Here is a 15,249-nt window from a genome sequence, read left to right as displayed (position 1 = left end):
AAGAAGGGGTTAACTAAGTTTCACCAATAGTTTTTGCAACCAAAGGTTACCAGTGTTATTTCTAATTCACATTTTAACAGAGGTGGTTATTTTCCTGAGGTGATGTCAACATCCAGCAGTTCAGTCTGGCAGCCTGTGCTCCTACCTTGAGGACCAGGAGGTCCAGGCTGTCCTGGTGGGCCTGGTGATCCATCCTTGCCAGGAGGTCCTGGAGGTCCATGGAGTTGTGAAGCCAAGATGCCTGCAGGTGTCTTCTGCAACATGGCAATGCTTGATAGCCTCTCTACAGAGTAAGAAAAACTGAAATTCACACTCAGAAAGCAGAAGAACAAGAAGAGAACAAAGGTGGCAAGAAAACGTAAAAAAAAAATTGGAACGATTTGTACCTTCAAAGACCCTCAAAACTTCATTTCTGATAAAGGTTTTGAGTTCCTGCATGAAGCCGGGATCACCCTGTATGTGTGCGGCGGAGAAGAACAGAAACTTCAGAAACATTTTGAACAAAAAGAGACAACAGTAAGTCATCTCTCATTCATAGTGAGCTGGCAGCAGAGGCGATACAATAGTTATCACGGCATGAAAATCAATGGATGCCTGACATGTATCTCTGTTAGTGGAAACCATCTGTGCTGAAAAAAAGGCAGGGAGGAGAGATTACTGCTACAGTGCACATTTTTTTTTAAGTTTTTTCTTAGTATTCAATGAAATTCCACTTTGCATTATAATATAACATCTGTGCCTTAAATCCAGCTAGAAATAAAATGGATTCAGTTGGGGAATATTAAATTAGATATTATAACTCTATAAAAAGACTTCCTCTTGTTACTTTATTTCCACTTTTGTACTAATGCACTCTGTATTTAAGAGGAAAAGTGCACCAGCTCTGTGTACCTCTGTTATCAAGGCAAATATTTAACAATATGCTCTTCCACTAAAAGGACCCAGAAACCCAAAATAACATGGTTAAAAGAAGACAGCACAGGTTCTCAGTCATGTCAACCTTTCTCACAAATGTTGTTAAAGCTTTCCAGGGCTGCACCAGTAACACTGGCAAACAGGAGTAGCCTTGGACCTCGAATCACTGCATTCAGAACAGTTTTTCATCTCTGCTGTGAACGTTATATAACTGTTGTGACTGCGTACAGTATGTGTAAAATGTCTGTGACACACGGAGGTGTTTTCACTGCTCTGCAGAGCTCTAGGCACGCCCACATATCTCTGTCTTTCTCTCTGTCTCCATCTCTCTCCCTCTCTGACCTTCTGTGGCGCCTCGATGAGGAGTGGGAAGCGTTGAGCAGAAAGAGAACAGCAAAGAGCCTTGTTTGATGTTTCATGCAGAAATCTGTAACTGCACCGTTTTCCATACAGGGAACAAGAACTGAACTAGTTACACAACCTCCGGAAGGAAGTGGTAGGATGATTAAGGTTATAATCATCTGGGAGGATAGTCTTTGTTTGCTTGGAGGTATCTGCAAATTTACTGCTTACCAAGAGGTTTGCAGCCCCCAACTGTCCTGGAGGGCCAGGGTCGCCTTTTGGGCCAATTGGTCCGATCGCTCCAGTAGGGCCAGGATCTCCTATGCGACCCCTCTCGCCTTGAACGCCTCTCTCTCCAGGAATCCCTGGATCACCCTGCAGTAAAGACGCCCACACATGTCTCAGCTCTATATGACACAGTACTGGTCTTGTTGAGTTGTATGGTCTAAAAATCAAAGCTATATCCTGGCTGGCATTAGGTGCACCGCAGTCCCTATTTTCAGTGACTCACATCCAACTGAATCAGTTCACATGCTCTGCACTGACCTATTTCTCCTAATGTGTCCAGTCAGTCACCTGTCCAGAGATTCTGTTGCCAACTATAAAGCTAAAACCCTCATTTTGCATCCTCTATTTGCAATAGATTACAGCAGAAGTGTGACAGAGCTCTTTAATTTTGCCTCGCAAATACAATGAGAAACTGCACTGAGCGTAAAATGCCTTTATCTACTGCTTATGTGCTTGTGGGGATTAGTCATATTTGTGCTGAAGTGAAGACTTTCATTACTATTCATCAAAACCTTTTTTGTGCATTATAGGCTGAGTCATAAAAACAGCTTCTTTTTATGAAAACAGTAAAGATGCTACTTACACGTTCACCCTTGGATCCTCTGTCCCCGGGTCTACCTGTAGCTCCCTTTGAAAAGAAGCAGAAAATATATTTTAAGGCTCTGTTGTCAACAAAGGATAAAAAAAGTAAAGTTGTTACATCTAAATAATTGGAAAAAGAAATTATGCTGACGCTGAAGCTTTCCACCCACCTCACACAAAATATTGATGTTCAGTAACATGCAGGGGGACACACAATACTTCATTATTCTAATCTATACATGTGAAGCAGAGATTTCTATTATTTAAGGCCGCTATATTGGTATATTGCTCATATTTACTCTAATATTTGCAGGAGTTTCTATTCTGTTGTCTGTAGAAAAAAACAGCGAGCAAGCTTTTCCCGAATTACTTGACTTTGAGAAATGTACACTTTTCAGATGACTGTGCATTGATTGCTTCTTACTCAGCGCAGGTGTATTGCTTGTATAATATCTACCCGTATAGTGTTTCACCTTCTGCAATGTCATGGCTTCTCTGCATCACTCCTGTTTTCATTTGAGATGCTTTCCCACCAGCTGTCTCTACTGTATGGAGGAGCTCGGAGAGAAAATACCTGTCTCTGACTTCATGTCACAACATCTTGTGTCTTCCAATCCCTCCCTGTCACTCCTCATTGCTCCCCTTTACTGTGCTCACAGCAATACCTCTGGGAGCATCTTTGTATCAATTTCCTGCTGGATTACGGGAGCCATGCAAAAGACAATCTGGCATGATGTGGTTTTAAAACGGGCATCTCTTTGTGATGCTGTTCTCCCCTGCCTGCTTTAATCTGCAGTACTCTGTATTCCCCAATGCCTGATGGGAGGCTTAAATCTATCATCTTGCCCACTGAAATGTGCTTCCCTGAGCATTACATTAAACCTCAAAGCAGTGTGCAAGGAGTCTGGGTAGAGGAGCGAAGCCACCTGCTAGATGGCACTGTTGCCCCACCAAAAAGTCAGGCACTAATGGCAGAAAGACATGGGGATCAAACTGTAGAACAGCTCTATGCAGTGCTGAGATTTTGGTGGAAGGATATTAACTAATAATAATAAGAAAACAATAAACTGCTGGGGCTGTCGTTAAGGTGTTAGGCGACAAAAATCTTGTAAATCAGACAGCAAAACAGTAATGCTCATAGTCAAACCAGTTTGGTATTAGACCGTATAATTTGTTAGGAATGGGTATTCATAGCAGATCTGTTCTGCATGCTGTGAGCTCATTTTGTGTGATTATGTAGTAAATAGTGTATAATATATTTGATCAGTCACCTAAAAGCAGAGTTTGCTGCATTATTTGTTTCAATTTTAGCCAGGTTCATCAGGCAGGAAAATGAATATTTAATCTAAGTGTCTACTGCCCTCTATTACAAACATTTTATCATTGCCTGAAAGCATTAACTGTATAATTAGGGTAAAAAGACTAAAAGTCAACAAAGCCTTAAATCTGCTGGATTTCATTTAGTTTTTATCGTTAAAATCTCAAATATGCAAATAGGTTTAATGCACTCAGGATGCTGTAGCTTGAGGGGGGGGGGGGGGGCGGGGGGGATAAAAATCTGCTGTGCCATCTTTCTGTAGCTCGGCTGATGTAAAGCACTTTCTATAAGGGGATTTGCAGCGTGTTCGCACAACTCACCTTGTATCCAGGAGTTCCATCTTTTCCAGGTCTCCCCTGCTCAAGGAGTGCAACACAAACAAAGACATTTTGTATCAGCTCCCACCTTCGATTGGATCAGCACTGTTGCACTCCTAGTAATCTCCACAGTTAATGAGATATCTCAACCAAGGGATAATGATCCTGATTGCTCTGCGAACACTGTTCCATTGTGCACTTACAGCGAAAATTACAGAAACCATCTCTGATGGTAATTACATAGAGGAATGTAATCATCTACAGGACAAGCGATCGCTAACATACATATTTTGTCCATATTGTCCTTGAATCATGTTATTTTTTTCCCATATAACAGGAACCATGGATAAACCTGCTAGTGCACTGTATAGGAGCAGTGTGTTATTCAAGTCCCTTTTTCCAGCCTGTATATTATTGAAAACGTGTGTTGGCAACATCTCATAGTGATTATATAGGGAAGAGCAACAGAATTCATGTAGCATCCTTACAGGAACACCTTGGGGTCCCTCGGGCCCTGGGAATCCTGTCTCTCCGAGCGGCCCCCTCTCACCCTGTCAGAGAACAGAGACAGTCGATGTGTCAGTCGGCAGTGACAAAGGAATGACACGTGGATTGACAGCTCAAAGAGAGTTAGAGGCTGCGGCTCACCGGCTCTCCTGGGATCCCTGGCTCTCCACGAGGGCCGGGCTTCCCCTGTCAATCACAAACATGGGAAGAGAACAGACCGCGTTTGACAGGTCCTCAATGGTGTCATATCTACAGCACCTCTGCAGCCTCCCATTTATAATATACCAACCAGCCCACAATAGCTGCACAGAAAATCCAGTGAACAGACCACAGGTTTGTATCCGAGGTCTTAATCGTAGTAGCGTGGTGAATATATAAGTGTGCTATTCTGAGTACTCTATGAAACATCATCGACTTGTTGCCAGCAGCGGACTTAAACAACATAGATGATTGATCAAGGAGGAGTGTGAGTCTGTGCAAATTAATCGAAAAAATAAATAAAATCTCACTTACTGCAGGACCTGATATTCCAGGAGGACCAGTCGAACCAATATCACCCTGAAGGAAACAATGCAGACGTGTCAGATAGATGACATACACGTTACATAAAGACTACACATACATCACTGTCATGTCAAGCAGACACAGTGATAGTGATATCAGAACCTGCCTAAACCTAGGTATAATGAATGCTCCTGGGCTCCTCACTCTTTGGACAAATGCAATGCTGAAAAAATCACTCTCAGTTTCTACTCAGAAAAATCACAAACAGGGAGTTATGATAAACAACCTCCTTATGAACTTAAGTCTTCTTCATATTTCAACAGCAAACACTTTGCATATGTCACACCTTTGACAGTATTCCCCTAAAGGATAAATTACTCTGAATGTCACAGAAACTGAAACGTTCCACCCCTCAACACGCACGTACACACTCACACATGCACACTCACACACACAGTCAATCAGTGGCAACTTTTCTATACAGATTTAGATGTAGGAAGTTCTCAAAAGTTTCATGCAGGGTATGGCTGGGCTTTGATTTACTATATATATCTCAATATACACACTGTCTCTAAAATAACATCCCATACATTCTCAAATAGTGCAAACATATGACAATCTTATAGAATAGGAGGCACTGTGATTAGACTACAGTACAGCTGGTCAAAAATATTGTGATGTTTGACAAATCAAACATCACAATATTTTTGACCAAATTCCGCAATATTCATTGATATTGCAACAATATTCTAAGGATGACTATTGGTGCTTTCACAAAATATGAACACAGTGAGATTTATAATAAATGATTATCAGTAATATGGATATAATGTCTATGTGGGTAAAGCCCAATAGTAAAATCTTTGATTAATTTAGAAAATTACATTACTTTACTATAATGCAGCCTTTAAAACCAGGAAAAGACAACAGGGCCAGGACCAGTTTGTAGGATTAAGTGGCATCTGGCAGTGAGCTTGCAAATTCCAAACACCTTGTCTCCCCCCCCCCCCCACACGTCTCTGGGGGCCATGAAACTGGCTCAAAACATGAAAGACTGCAACTAGAGCCAGTGTTCTTGGTTTGTCTGTTCTGGGCTAGTGTAGAAACATGGCAGTGCAACATGGCAGCCTCTGTCTAACATGTAATAAAAGCACAACAATCCTTACTCATGTAATTACATTTAAACGAAAACATATTTATGAATATTATATTAAATTTCTGCAATATTCTGCCAATAAAGCTCTGGACATCTAAGGAAAATATGTCCAACAGTAGCAGTTACTGTGTATCAACTTCAGAGATTTCAATCTGAAATTTAGGGACGCAGAATATGTTTTGTTTTTTATTGTTTTATTTCAGGCAATGCAATAATTACTAACTTTGCATGGCCTATGCAGATAACTGATAATTTCACAGTTTGCTAAACCTGTAGTTTGCTGTTGTAATAGTGACGTCACTATTACAACAAAAACAAAGGTTATTTCTCACTCTCCAGAGGTTTAATTTTTCTAGTAGCGTGCATTAAAAAACTTCACAAATATACATTGGTATTTGTAGAGCATTTTGTCAAAGAATTTAAATTAAATGCTGTCAAATCAGATATTATTATAGCCGATATTCATTTTCTAATATAGGATTTAGACCAATATAGCTGGATAAGCCAAAATGGGACGATAATTTATTGGACCAATACTTAAAGGTTAAGGTAAAGTTGTGATCATACAATCATACAGAGTACAATTATATAGTCAAATTCATCCTCTGCATGTAACCCATCCTGGTATCAGGAACAGTGGGCAGCAACTAGTCCTGTGGAACAACTCCAGTTCTAAGCCAACGATGCAAACCTACAGCCTCCTTGCTTGATGATTAGTTTCTCCAAAGTTGACTCATAAAGTCAACAGAAACAAATAACATGTTTCATTTTCACATAGCAAGCATTTTCTAAATAGTCTTCCAGCCAGATATCTTATTCCAGAAATAAACTCTTCAAATGTTCTGTGATGAGAATGAAGTGCAGAGAAAGCACTTTCCTTGACTTTGTAATCAGGTTAGGTCATGGCAGATAAAGTGCTCCTCCGGGGCAATATTGTTGCTTACCTTGGCACCAGGTAGGCCTTCAAGCCCAGGTAATCCCATGGCCCCTGGTTCCCCCTGTGAGAGAAAAACACCTGCTTTGTCAAGACACTCACCACTGACATAGGCTAAGGATTGTTAGTTCACCCTTTTTGCAACAAAGAATGATGTTATTTCTGTCTCAGGGTGAGTTTGGTGATGAGCTACCAGAAGGTAAAAGGTATCATTATAAGGCTGTCAGTAAACATTACGCATAAACAAGCAAATATAGATCAAAGCTACATGAAGGCAAGTAAATTGAATTCTGTGGGAGCCAAGATTTCACACATTTCCATCTCTCCTTTTGATATTCTTGGTCAGGTATTAGTACAACCCTTCATGTGTCAATATGAAGATAATCCTAAGAGGACGATACTTCAACCGGAGCGTATTATATTATATGATCTATGACACTAGCTGTCACACCTTATAGGCTACAGATGGGATAGAAAAAAAGCCCCATTTGACAATCACAATCAGACCTGCTTTCTGTACTAAAAATAGAGACCCATTCCCAGTGCTCGAGAAAGTGATGGCCTCTATCTACCTCATCTTGCTCAAGCTGCCATGGAGGAATGCCATTACAAAGAATAGAGGGGCAACCGGTGCTGACATAGACGGATTGTGCAGGTAATTGTCACACATGTAGATTGTCATGAATAAGCGAGTGCGGCTAAGGGCAGAGTGGGCCAGCCAGAGGATCAGCTGTGAGACGGATTGGGGCAATTCCAACACAGCACCGGGGCCGCTCGCACAATTTATTAAAATGTCAAATTAACATCCTGGTGAAAAATCACTGTGCAACAAAACAATAAAAAATGCAATTGGCCCCGTGGGAATAAAGAATTCAAGTTGATGGCAGAAGCGTGGAATTGTTTCCACGTCTGTGTGGATTGTTTTCTGGCGTCAGTATGGGGGGAAGGGCATTTGAAGTGCGGAGAAGAGTTCATAGGTTCCCACTGGCAAGACAATATGGTACACGGGTTTGCAGGAGACATGATCATTTTTTTTGCTGTGTGTTGGAGTTTCTACTGAGAGTGGTTAAGTGCAGGCTTGAGGGTGTATTGACTTATGTTGTAGAGAACCACTGAGACAATGATAGAAAGCAACTGGAAACTCTGACTTCTCTATTTTTTGGGTAGCACAGAAAATAGACAAATATTTCGTTAAACTATGTTCCAGAATGAAAAGCTTCAACTCACAGGGGGTCCTTCATCTCCTTTGGGACCCTTAAAAGAGAGAAAGAGACAGAAAAAAAGGATAGATTACTCCCATGAATGTGACAACCACTACCATACAAATCATAAATATTGTCTGAAATGGCATGTGGCTACTGCATGTTATTGTCGTTAAAATTAATGGCACTTCATTATTGCACCTCTTTTTTTCACCATGTCTGTCTGTAAATCATGCTTGCACTGTCATATGTGTACCTGTGATCTTTCGAGCAAGATTAAAAATGATCAGGATCATATAACGCAGTCTGGTTATCTCACATGCTTTACATACACTAGCTGCTTTTTCAAAAATTTAGCAAAGCATTTCAGCATTTTTCCACAGTAATAAACTAGGAGTAATTGATAAATTAGGCCCCCTGTTCCTCTTAACACTGATGAAGATGGTCTCTCATTGATTGTTGGGCTCTGATGGATGCAGTACAGAGAGGAGCTCCCTCAGGATGTAGCTGTGGTTCATGTGCATTGTGCACGGGGGATATTGGAGTGTCTATTTTCTGTCACCACCTTCAGTGTTCGTTGTGGTGGATGGATCCCTGCGAGGTCTGTAAGTGAATGTCTCCCAGGACCGGACCAGATTACAAACTGTCTGATAAGGGGGAGCAGGGGGAGCTGATAAGCAAATCGGGTCACTTCGGCTTGGCACCGTGCAGAGCAACTGAACCAGTAAGTCCATTTTTGCATATCAATGATGTTGTGTGTCCTGGGGCGGGTCAGAGACACCTGTTTGAGAGTCAGGAAGCCTCTTGGCCTTCACCAACCACCAGCTCTCAATGAACATGATTGACTGTGATGGGGCCTCAGAAGCCGAGATAACACTGGAGGGCTGTTCAGGTTATTTGTTATTCGGCTCTCCCAGGTTCTGCAGCTCATACAGTATCAACATGCCTGGCATAACAATGATTATGCTTACCGGCGTACCAGGAGCTCCAGGGGGTCCTAAAATAGCTCCACCGCTCTGAGAAGACATTTTTTATGTTATGACTATATATTTGACAATATGGGTCAAACACATCTTAACCACTAGCATGGATTCTTCCCTGACAGCATGATTGATGGCACTGTACTGCACATTCAATGGATCACAATGACATTATCACTGAGTTAAAGTCATGTAAAAAGTCTTTACCTGCAGCTTGTACAGACTGCTCATCCCGTTGCCCTCCACATAGGGTACACCCTTAAAGACAATCAACAGTGAATCACTCTTCTGTGAGTTTTAGGCACCAAGAGTCTTTACAGAAAACTGTACAGTAGATCTGGAGCATTTATACACTGTTAAGCCCTTAAAAGCTACATGAGAGAGATCAATAGCTCATTTGGTGATTACACAAAGAGAGGGGAAAAGAGTGCGGGAGAGTGAGAAGTGGAAAGAACAGGAAAACCAGAGAACAGTGGACTTAATAATCCTTGAGCCAGCGGTAATTCAAAAAACGAGAGTATCTCAGAAATACAAAAGAGGACCCTGATTAAAAGAGATTTGAGTATGAGAACTAGGTAATCTAGACTACTTGGGTAGTATTAGAACATAAAAGAATGTTTTTCCCATGATAGATTGGTAGAGGGCGACTATTGTAAATGTAGAAGGAGTCAAGGTTCTCATTTGGAAGCAAGCGGACGCCTCTGCCCTTTTCAGGCCACTGAGCCATCCCCTGTCCTCCCAGAGTGCAGTTTATGAGACCAGGGTGTGGGGGGGCACGGCAGGTTCAAGGGGACGGCTGATGAATTATAGATTTGCCTTTGGAAGTGCTTACTCACTGGCCTTTTAAAGGGAGGGAACATGATTCAATGCCAGTGAGCAGGTCGCCACAATTTCATCATATTTGCGCTTGTTTGTCAGTTATATTTTTCTTGTAACACTAAATACTGTGAGACTGAGCAAAATACTGCGTTAGTGCACTGATGGCCATTTGTGTGGGAAGAGATGCAAGGCAAGGTTTTGGCTCTAACCTTTACTTGATCATGGGAAAAGAAGATCTTTGAATAGTGCTGATAAAGGCAAGAAAAAAAGTAATGTTTAACATTTTTCAAGGAGCTTGAATGGATTAACGGAATGGAAGTCAGTCTGTGCAGAAAACATTAAATTTTAGTTAAAATATATGTATAGTAATAATTTATCTTACAGCACAAACACAATTTGAAGAAAGATACTTACTAGATTTGAGGTAAAATGGTTAAATGATATTCTGTTATACCAAAATCTGAAAATATATTCAAAGCACATTATGGCCCAGAATCTTATTTATAGCAAATTTAAGAAGTTAAAAGTCTTTAGTTGCACAGAGAACAGGAATCTTTCATCTGAACCTTGAAGCTAATATCCAGAAGGACATTAGGTTTTGTGAATTTTGCGAATTAGATAAAGGTGAGAATGAAACACATTTTGTTCTGTATTGTCCTATTTATGGTGAGTAAAGAGTACTTGATTTGTTTAGTATTACCAGTTTATGTTGCTACTCTGGTGTGTGGTCTTTTTTCTAACATAATGCTGTCTTGTCAGCCTGCACATTATTGGGACATAAAACAATGATAAAACTCGAATAAAAACTAAATCATGTAGCGTAAAATTTAAGTGTACATGTAGAACCTTTAACCCAAACAGAGGTTTTTGAGGCTTGTTATCACCATCTGTCTCTTGTTCAGGCAGGAGGAACTCACCGGAGGTCCTGGAAGCCCTGGTCTGCCTGGCGGTCCTTCATTTCCCTGCCAAACACAAACCAGAGGAATTCTTAAACATGTCTGTGAAAATGGAAATGTTTATCAAGCACAGTCTCATGCTAATGTAATCCAATGATATGGAACCTCTTTTGCCCACACTGGAGGAAAAAAAAATCAAAGACAAGAGGAGATCTGGTTTCCTACACTTCACTTTCATGCACTTCATCATTTTTATGATAGAAACTGGAGTCATTTTATTTTATTTTTTTATTTTACCCATCGGTCTTAAAAATCTATGATAAAACTGCATTTAATGGAAAAAAAAGTTATTTACACTGTACTGTATATAATACCCAAGAGGGCATGCACACTACATACATTATTACATATGTGGTAAAACACCTTACTTTTTCTCCTTTTGCTCCCAGTTGACCCGTTGGCCCTGGTCTACCCATAAGCCCCTGCAAACACAACATCATCCTTACAATGAGCCTTAACCTCAGATATAAGCCTTGCACATGTTGTGATAAAACTGTGAGGTACTCATAAAAAGGTACTTTGTGTAATGAAATAATGAAAGGTATTCTGTGCAATATCAGACCAGGCTTCTTACCGGGGCCCCTGTACGACCGGTCACACCTGGAAGTCCTGGAACTCCTGCAGGCCCCTGGCGAACACAGAGTGGGTCACCATTTTTCAAACATGAAATTTGAAAACATTAATTACAGTCATTCTATTTGTAATACTTCCATCCATGGCAGTGATGTAAATAAGAAATGTGGGCAAGTAGATACTCTAAACCAAAGGAGTAAGATGTAATTCATTGATCCAAGTCTCATCAAACCTGTTTCCTTGATGCCTGTAACGGCTTTCCAGGAATCCATTAGCAACAACAACCACAGATGAATTAGTACAACACACAGAGCTTGCAACTTCACTGCAGAGGATACATTAGAAAATCTTCATATTCACTGCACTGACTGCTGGGATTATGTTCATTTTTTCTTATCTTCATAGCACCTTTGAATATGCTGGAGCTGTGAATTATTTCTACATGCAGCGTCTTTATTAACTTGTTTAGATAAGGCATTTCTGTACCATTGTAGATGGCACAGCATGTGTTTCTCTCAATTATTTCTTTTATCGCTGAAAAGGAAAAAAAAATCAACAGGGCTATAAAACATGTTTTTATTGAGCTTATAAAATCTAGAAACAAGTGTGCCCGTTAGTGAAACTCTCTTGTCATTGCAGTTCAATGCCAAAAGCTGACCTATGAAATGCTTCTCAGCTCCTCTAAAGAGTGCCTTGTTTTTTAATTAGCACACACAAACACGCAGGGCAGACGACGGTCTTTATAAAGTAGCTCCTCAGAGTGCAAAAGAGAGGGCATAGTGCACACGCAGCACTGTGGATAGCTTTTGATAGCTTCTTTTGAGAAGAGATTTTCAGAATAGATGGGCAGACATTACAATATATTTACATTCTTTTGAAAAACCTCCCTCTCAATGTCACAGTGACTTCCGGATGGTTAGATAACTACTGGGTTCATTTGTTTGGATTAGACTTGTTTTCACTCACCTCATCACCTTTATCTCCCATGGGGCCTGGGAAGCCTCTCTCGCCTTTCACTCCCTGCAGGAAGCCAGAACCAGTGATGGAGGAAGAAGTGAATGTCTTTCACTAGACATGAAAAGGCCTAAAACTAATGGCTGATGGGTGTAAACTTCACAATGTTTCTTCCCCTCATACAGCACACGACTTGAAATCGCCTAGCCAATTCCACTGAGGTGCAACACCGTATCCATAGCAACAACATCCGCTGCGAGTACATACAGTGAGAGTGTACAGAATAATGTGAGTTGTAGAACAGCTGGTTAGGCTTCCAGAGATAAGCCAACAGGCAATTTATGCAAAGCGGTTGTCAATATAAATCTCTATATACTTGATTAAACACACATTTCAATAAACAGTATCAGAGGATGAAGCTATTAGTTCTACAGGTTCTTTTGTCATGGTGAGAAACTGAATAATTAATTTTGATCCCCACAAACAATTACATTATTATATACTGAGCATATTTACATCTTATATTTCCTTGCCTACCTTTGGGCCTTCTTTCCCGGGGTTACCCATAGGACCTCTTACACCTGGATCCCCCTGGTGAGGATAGAAGTACACAATGAATATGAGCGTAAGCAGACATGCACTCAAATTTAACAAGCAACCCAGAGCGGGAATTTAACAAGTGTCATGTAATGCAAAGTATCATGGTCAGATAAACATGTTTAGAGTGTCTGTTCCAAATTGCCTGCCACGCTGATGAGTTACTTGTACCTTCTCTCCCACCAGGCCTTCTACTCCTTGAACACCGGGGGACCCCTTCTCTCCTTTCTGCCCAGGAAGCCCAGGGACTCTCGTCTGGCACACGCTGCAGGCATTCTGCCAGCGCAGGCAAGGCAGGAAGCAAAAGTGGTGGCACAGATAAGATTTCATCAAGCTGAGCTGGAGCACTGCATTTTCGCCCTTTATTATGTCACATCCCCTGGGTGGAGGACAAGACCCCAACTGACACAAAGTGTTCTCTAAATGTCTGCAGAGCAGAAATAATGTGAACCCACCATGAGTGTCTCCAAGAGTGTCTCTCATCTAGGTGAGTGGTGAACTTTGTCAAACTCATTGACTGTGACATTTAGGTGAGAATCTTAAATATCATTGTCCCTGATCCAGTCCAGATATAGGCACTGCACCTTCAAGGAAAAACTTAAGAGCTCTGCATTGAAGGGAGGCAATAGAAACATGTAGTGCACCATTAAAAACTATCATTAAATCAGAAACTAAGTCCAAACTACAAAATGGAAAAATAATTTTACTTTTTTGTCATCTAATTATCTTCTAAGAGTCCAAGGAAATGTTACCAATAAAACAAAATTAGAAGACAGTGTTATTACAGAGGTTATGAATGAAAAGAAATAAAAGTATTGAATGTGTTTAGTCCTTTCCTGTTGGAGTCATAAAGGTGTTGAAAGTACTAATTAGAGTACCACCAAGCAATTCTGATGAAAGCTGTAAACAGTAGCTGAATCTAACAGAGCACTTAATGGATAATATAAGTTGACACTAAAGGAAGGGGTGACAGAAAATTATAAGACTGCTGGCATCTGGTTTTATCTGTCAATGATTATACATGTGAAGGCATTATATTTATTGTCAGAGTTGACATGCATTAAATATTAAAAATTAAAAGGCTTTATTTAGCAAAGTGCTGTCCTGCAGGTATTATCATTAAGGAAGGTGACTAATCAACTTCAACAGAAAGAAAAAAAGTACAAGCCAGTAATTTGCATAGATTTTTTTTAAATAGAAAATGCTCATTTTGAAAGGTAACAGCTACAAAAGAAGGACCTGATCTCCCCTCTTTACTCTGTAATCTCAGGTAATAAAGGCTGAAGGCTGGAAAGTGTTTGACATTATGTTTGGCCTTAAAGTCCCAGTGCAAACTTCGGCAGAAAAGGGACCTTGAAAGCTGTTACCAATTGATGAAAAGATTAAGGGCAATAACCTTTATGTATAATGAACATGTTGGAACACAGTTTGAGAAAATAACAGATACAAGCAGTGAGTTTGGTGATTTTAGAGATTTTAGGAATGTTTTACTATTCATACCAAATGCTTTAACGTTTGGTAATTGGGGATGAAGGTTTAAGTGACAAGGGAAATCTACCAGAGGAAATTAAATTAAACCATTTTAGAAGTAAGAGAAGAGAGAGCTATCCTCAAAGGCTTTTTTTTTTACATTTGGGTTCTTTTTGGTTTTGCATCAGATCTAAAATACATAAAACAGTGGTGCAAACCAGATTGATCAAACTGAGCATTTGTATCAGTTTAATGACAGCCACATATACTGACAGGATACAGATTGTTTAGAATTTTTATCCTCTATCTGCACTTGTTAATCTGCATTTCAGACATTTAAATATTGTAAAGCTAGTTTACTTACAATCAGACAAACACAGAGAATGATATAGCCCCATTAAGACTGATTTGTGCAGTATTATATATGAATTATGCAAATAATCCCCTAAACTATGTGTGTGGGCTTTTGAGTCTAGCATGCAGCATCCTCCAGCAAAGAGAAACAAATTGTTATTGACAGCATTTTACATTTACAAAAACCTGAACCCATTTTTACACTTGGAATGATAAACTAACATGCAAAATTTAATGTTTATTTTCTGACAAGTAAACAGCAACCCCTGTATTAAAGTGCTGCATTGAATATTTACATTGCAGTGGTGTGACATGTCTGTAGTCCATTACCTTTACTGAGAGGCTTTGTTAAACTTGTCATCATACATTATTGCTTGACTGTGCACCTGTGGTGAATGAAGAAGCCTGAATTTATTGTGAGATTACTTGAATGTCTTTTCTTCAGATACTTCTCCCAGTCATCCTGATGGAGGCACTCGAG

At 40.2% G+C, this 15,249-nt stretch overlaps 1 protein-coding gene across 1 annotated transcript in view; it reads right to left on the bottom strand.

The window, feature by feature from the left end:
- Positions 1-15,249, bottom strand: part of LOC146315109 (uncharacterized) — a 120,416-nt gene that overhangs the window by 1,533 nt on the left and 103,634 nt on the right. The window contains exons 35-52 of the mRNA XM_084735340.1: positions 13,116-13,220; positions 12,885-12,938; positions 12,360-12,413; positions 11,395-11,448; positions 11,189-11,242; positions 10,782-10,826; positions 9,253-9,303; positions 9,037-9,081; positions 8,091-8,117; positions 6,874-6,927; positions 4,783-4,827; positions 4,411-4,455; positions 4,251-4,313; positions 3,766-3,801; positions 2,129-2,173; positions 1,489-1,632; positions 387-453; positions 146-283 (exon numbers count right to left, since the gene is read on the bottom strand). Coding sequence (XP_084591466.1) covers positions 146-283; positions 387-453; positions 1,489-1,632; positions 2,129-2,173; positions 3,766-3,801; positions 4,251-4,313; positions 4,411-4,455; positions 4,783-4,827; positions 6,874-6,927; positions 8,091-8,117; positions 9,037-9,081; positions 9,253-9,303; positions 10,782-10,826; positions 11,189-11,242; positions 11,395-11,448; positions 12,360-12,413; positions 12,885-12,938; positions 13,116-13,220 — 1,126 coding nt within the window. The remainder of the gene's footprint in view (positions 1-145; positions 284-386; positions 454-1,488; positions 1,633-2,128; positions 2,174-3,765; positions 3,802-4,250; positions 4,314-4,410; positions 4,456-4,782; positions 4,828-6,873; positions 6,928-8,090; positions 8,118-9,036; positions 9,082-9,252; positions 9,304-10,781; positions 10,827-11,188; positions 11,243-11,394; positions 11,449-12,359; positions 12,414-12,884; positions 12,939-13,115; positions 13,221-15,249) is intronic.

This window comes from Lutjanus erythropterus, chromosome 14, assembly GCF_056507025.1.
Source record: "Lutjanus erythropterus isolate fLutEry1 chromosome 14, fLutEry1.hap2, whole genome shotgun sequence".
NCBI lineage: Eukaryota > Metazoa > Chordata > Actinopteri > Lutjaniformes > Lutjanidae > Lutjanus > Lutjanus erythropterus.
Note: the sequence above shows the minus strand (reverse complement) of the source record. Positions and strands in the feature narration are given on the sequence as shown.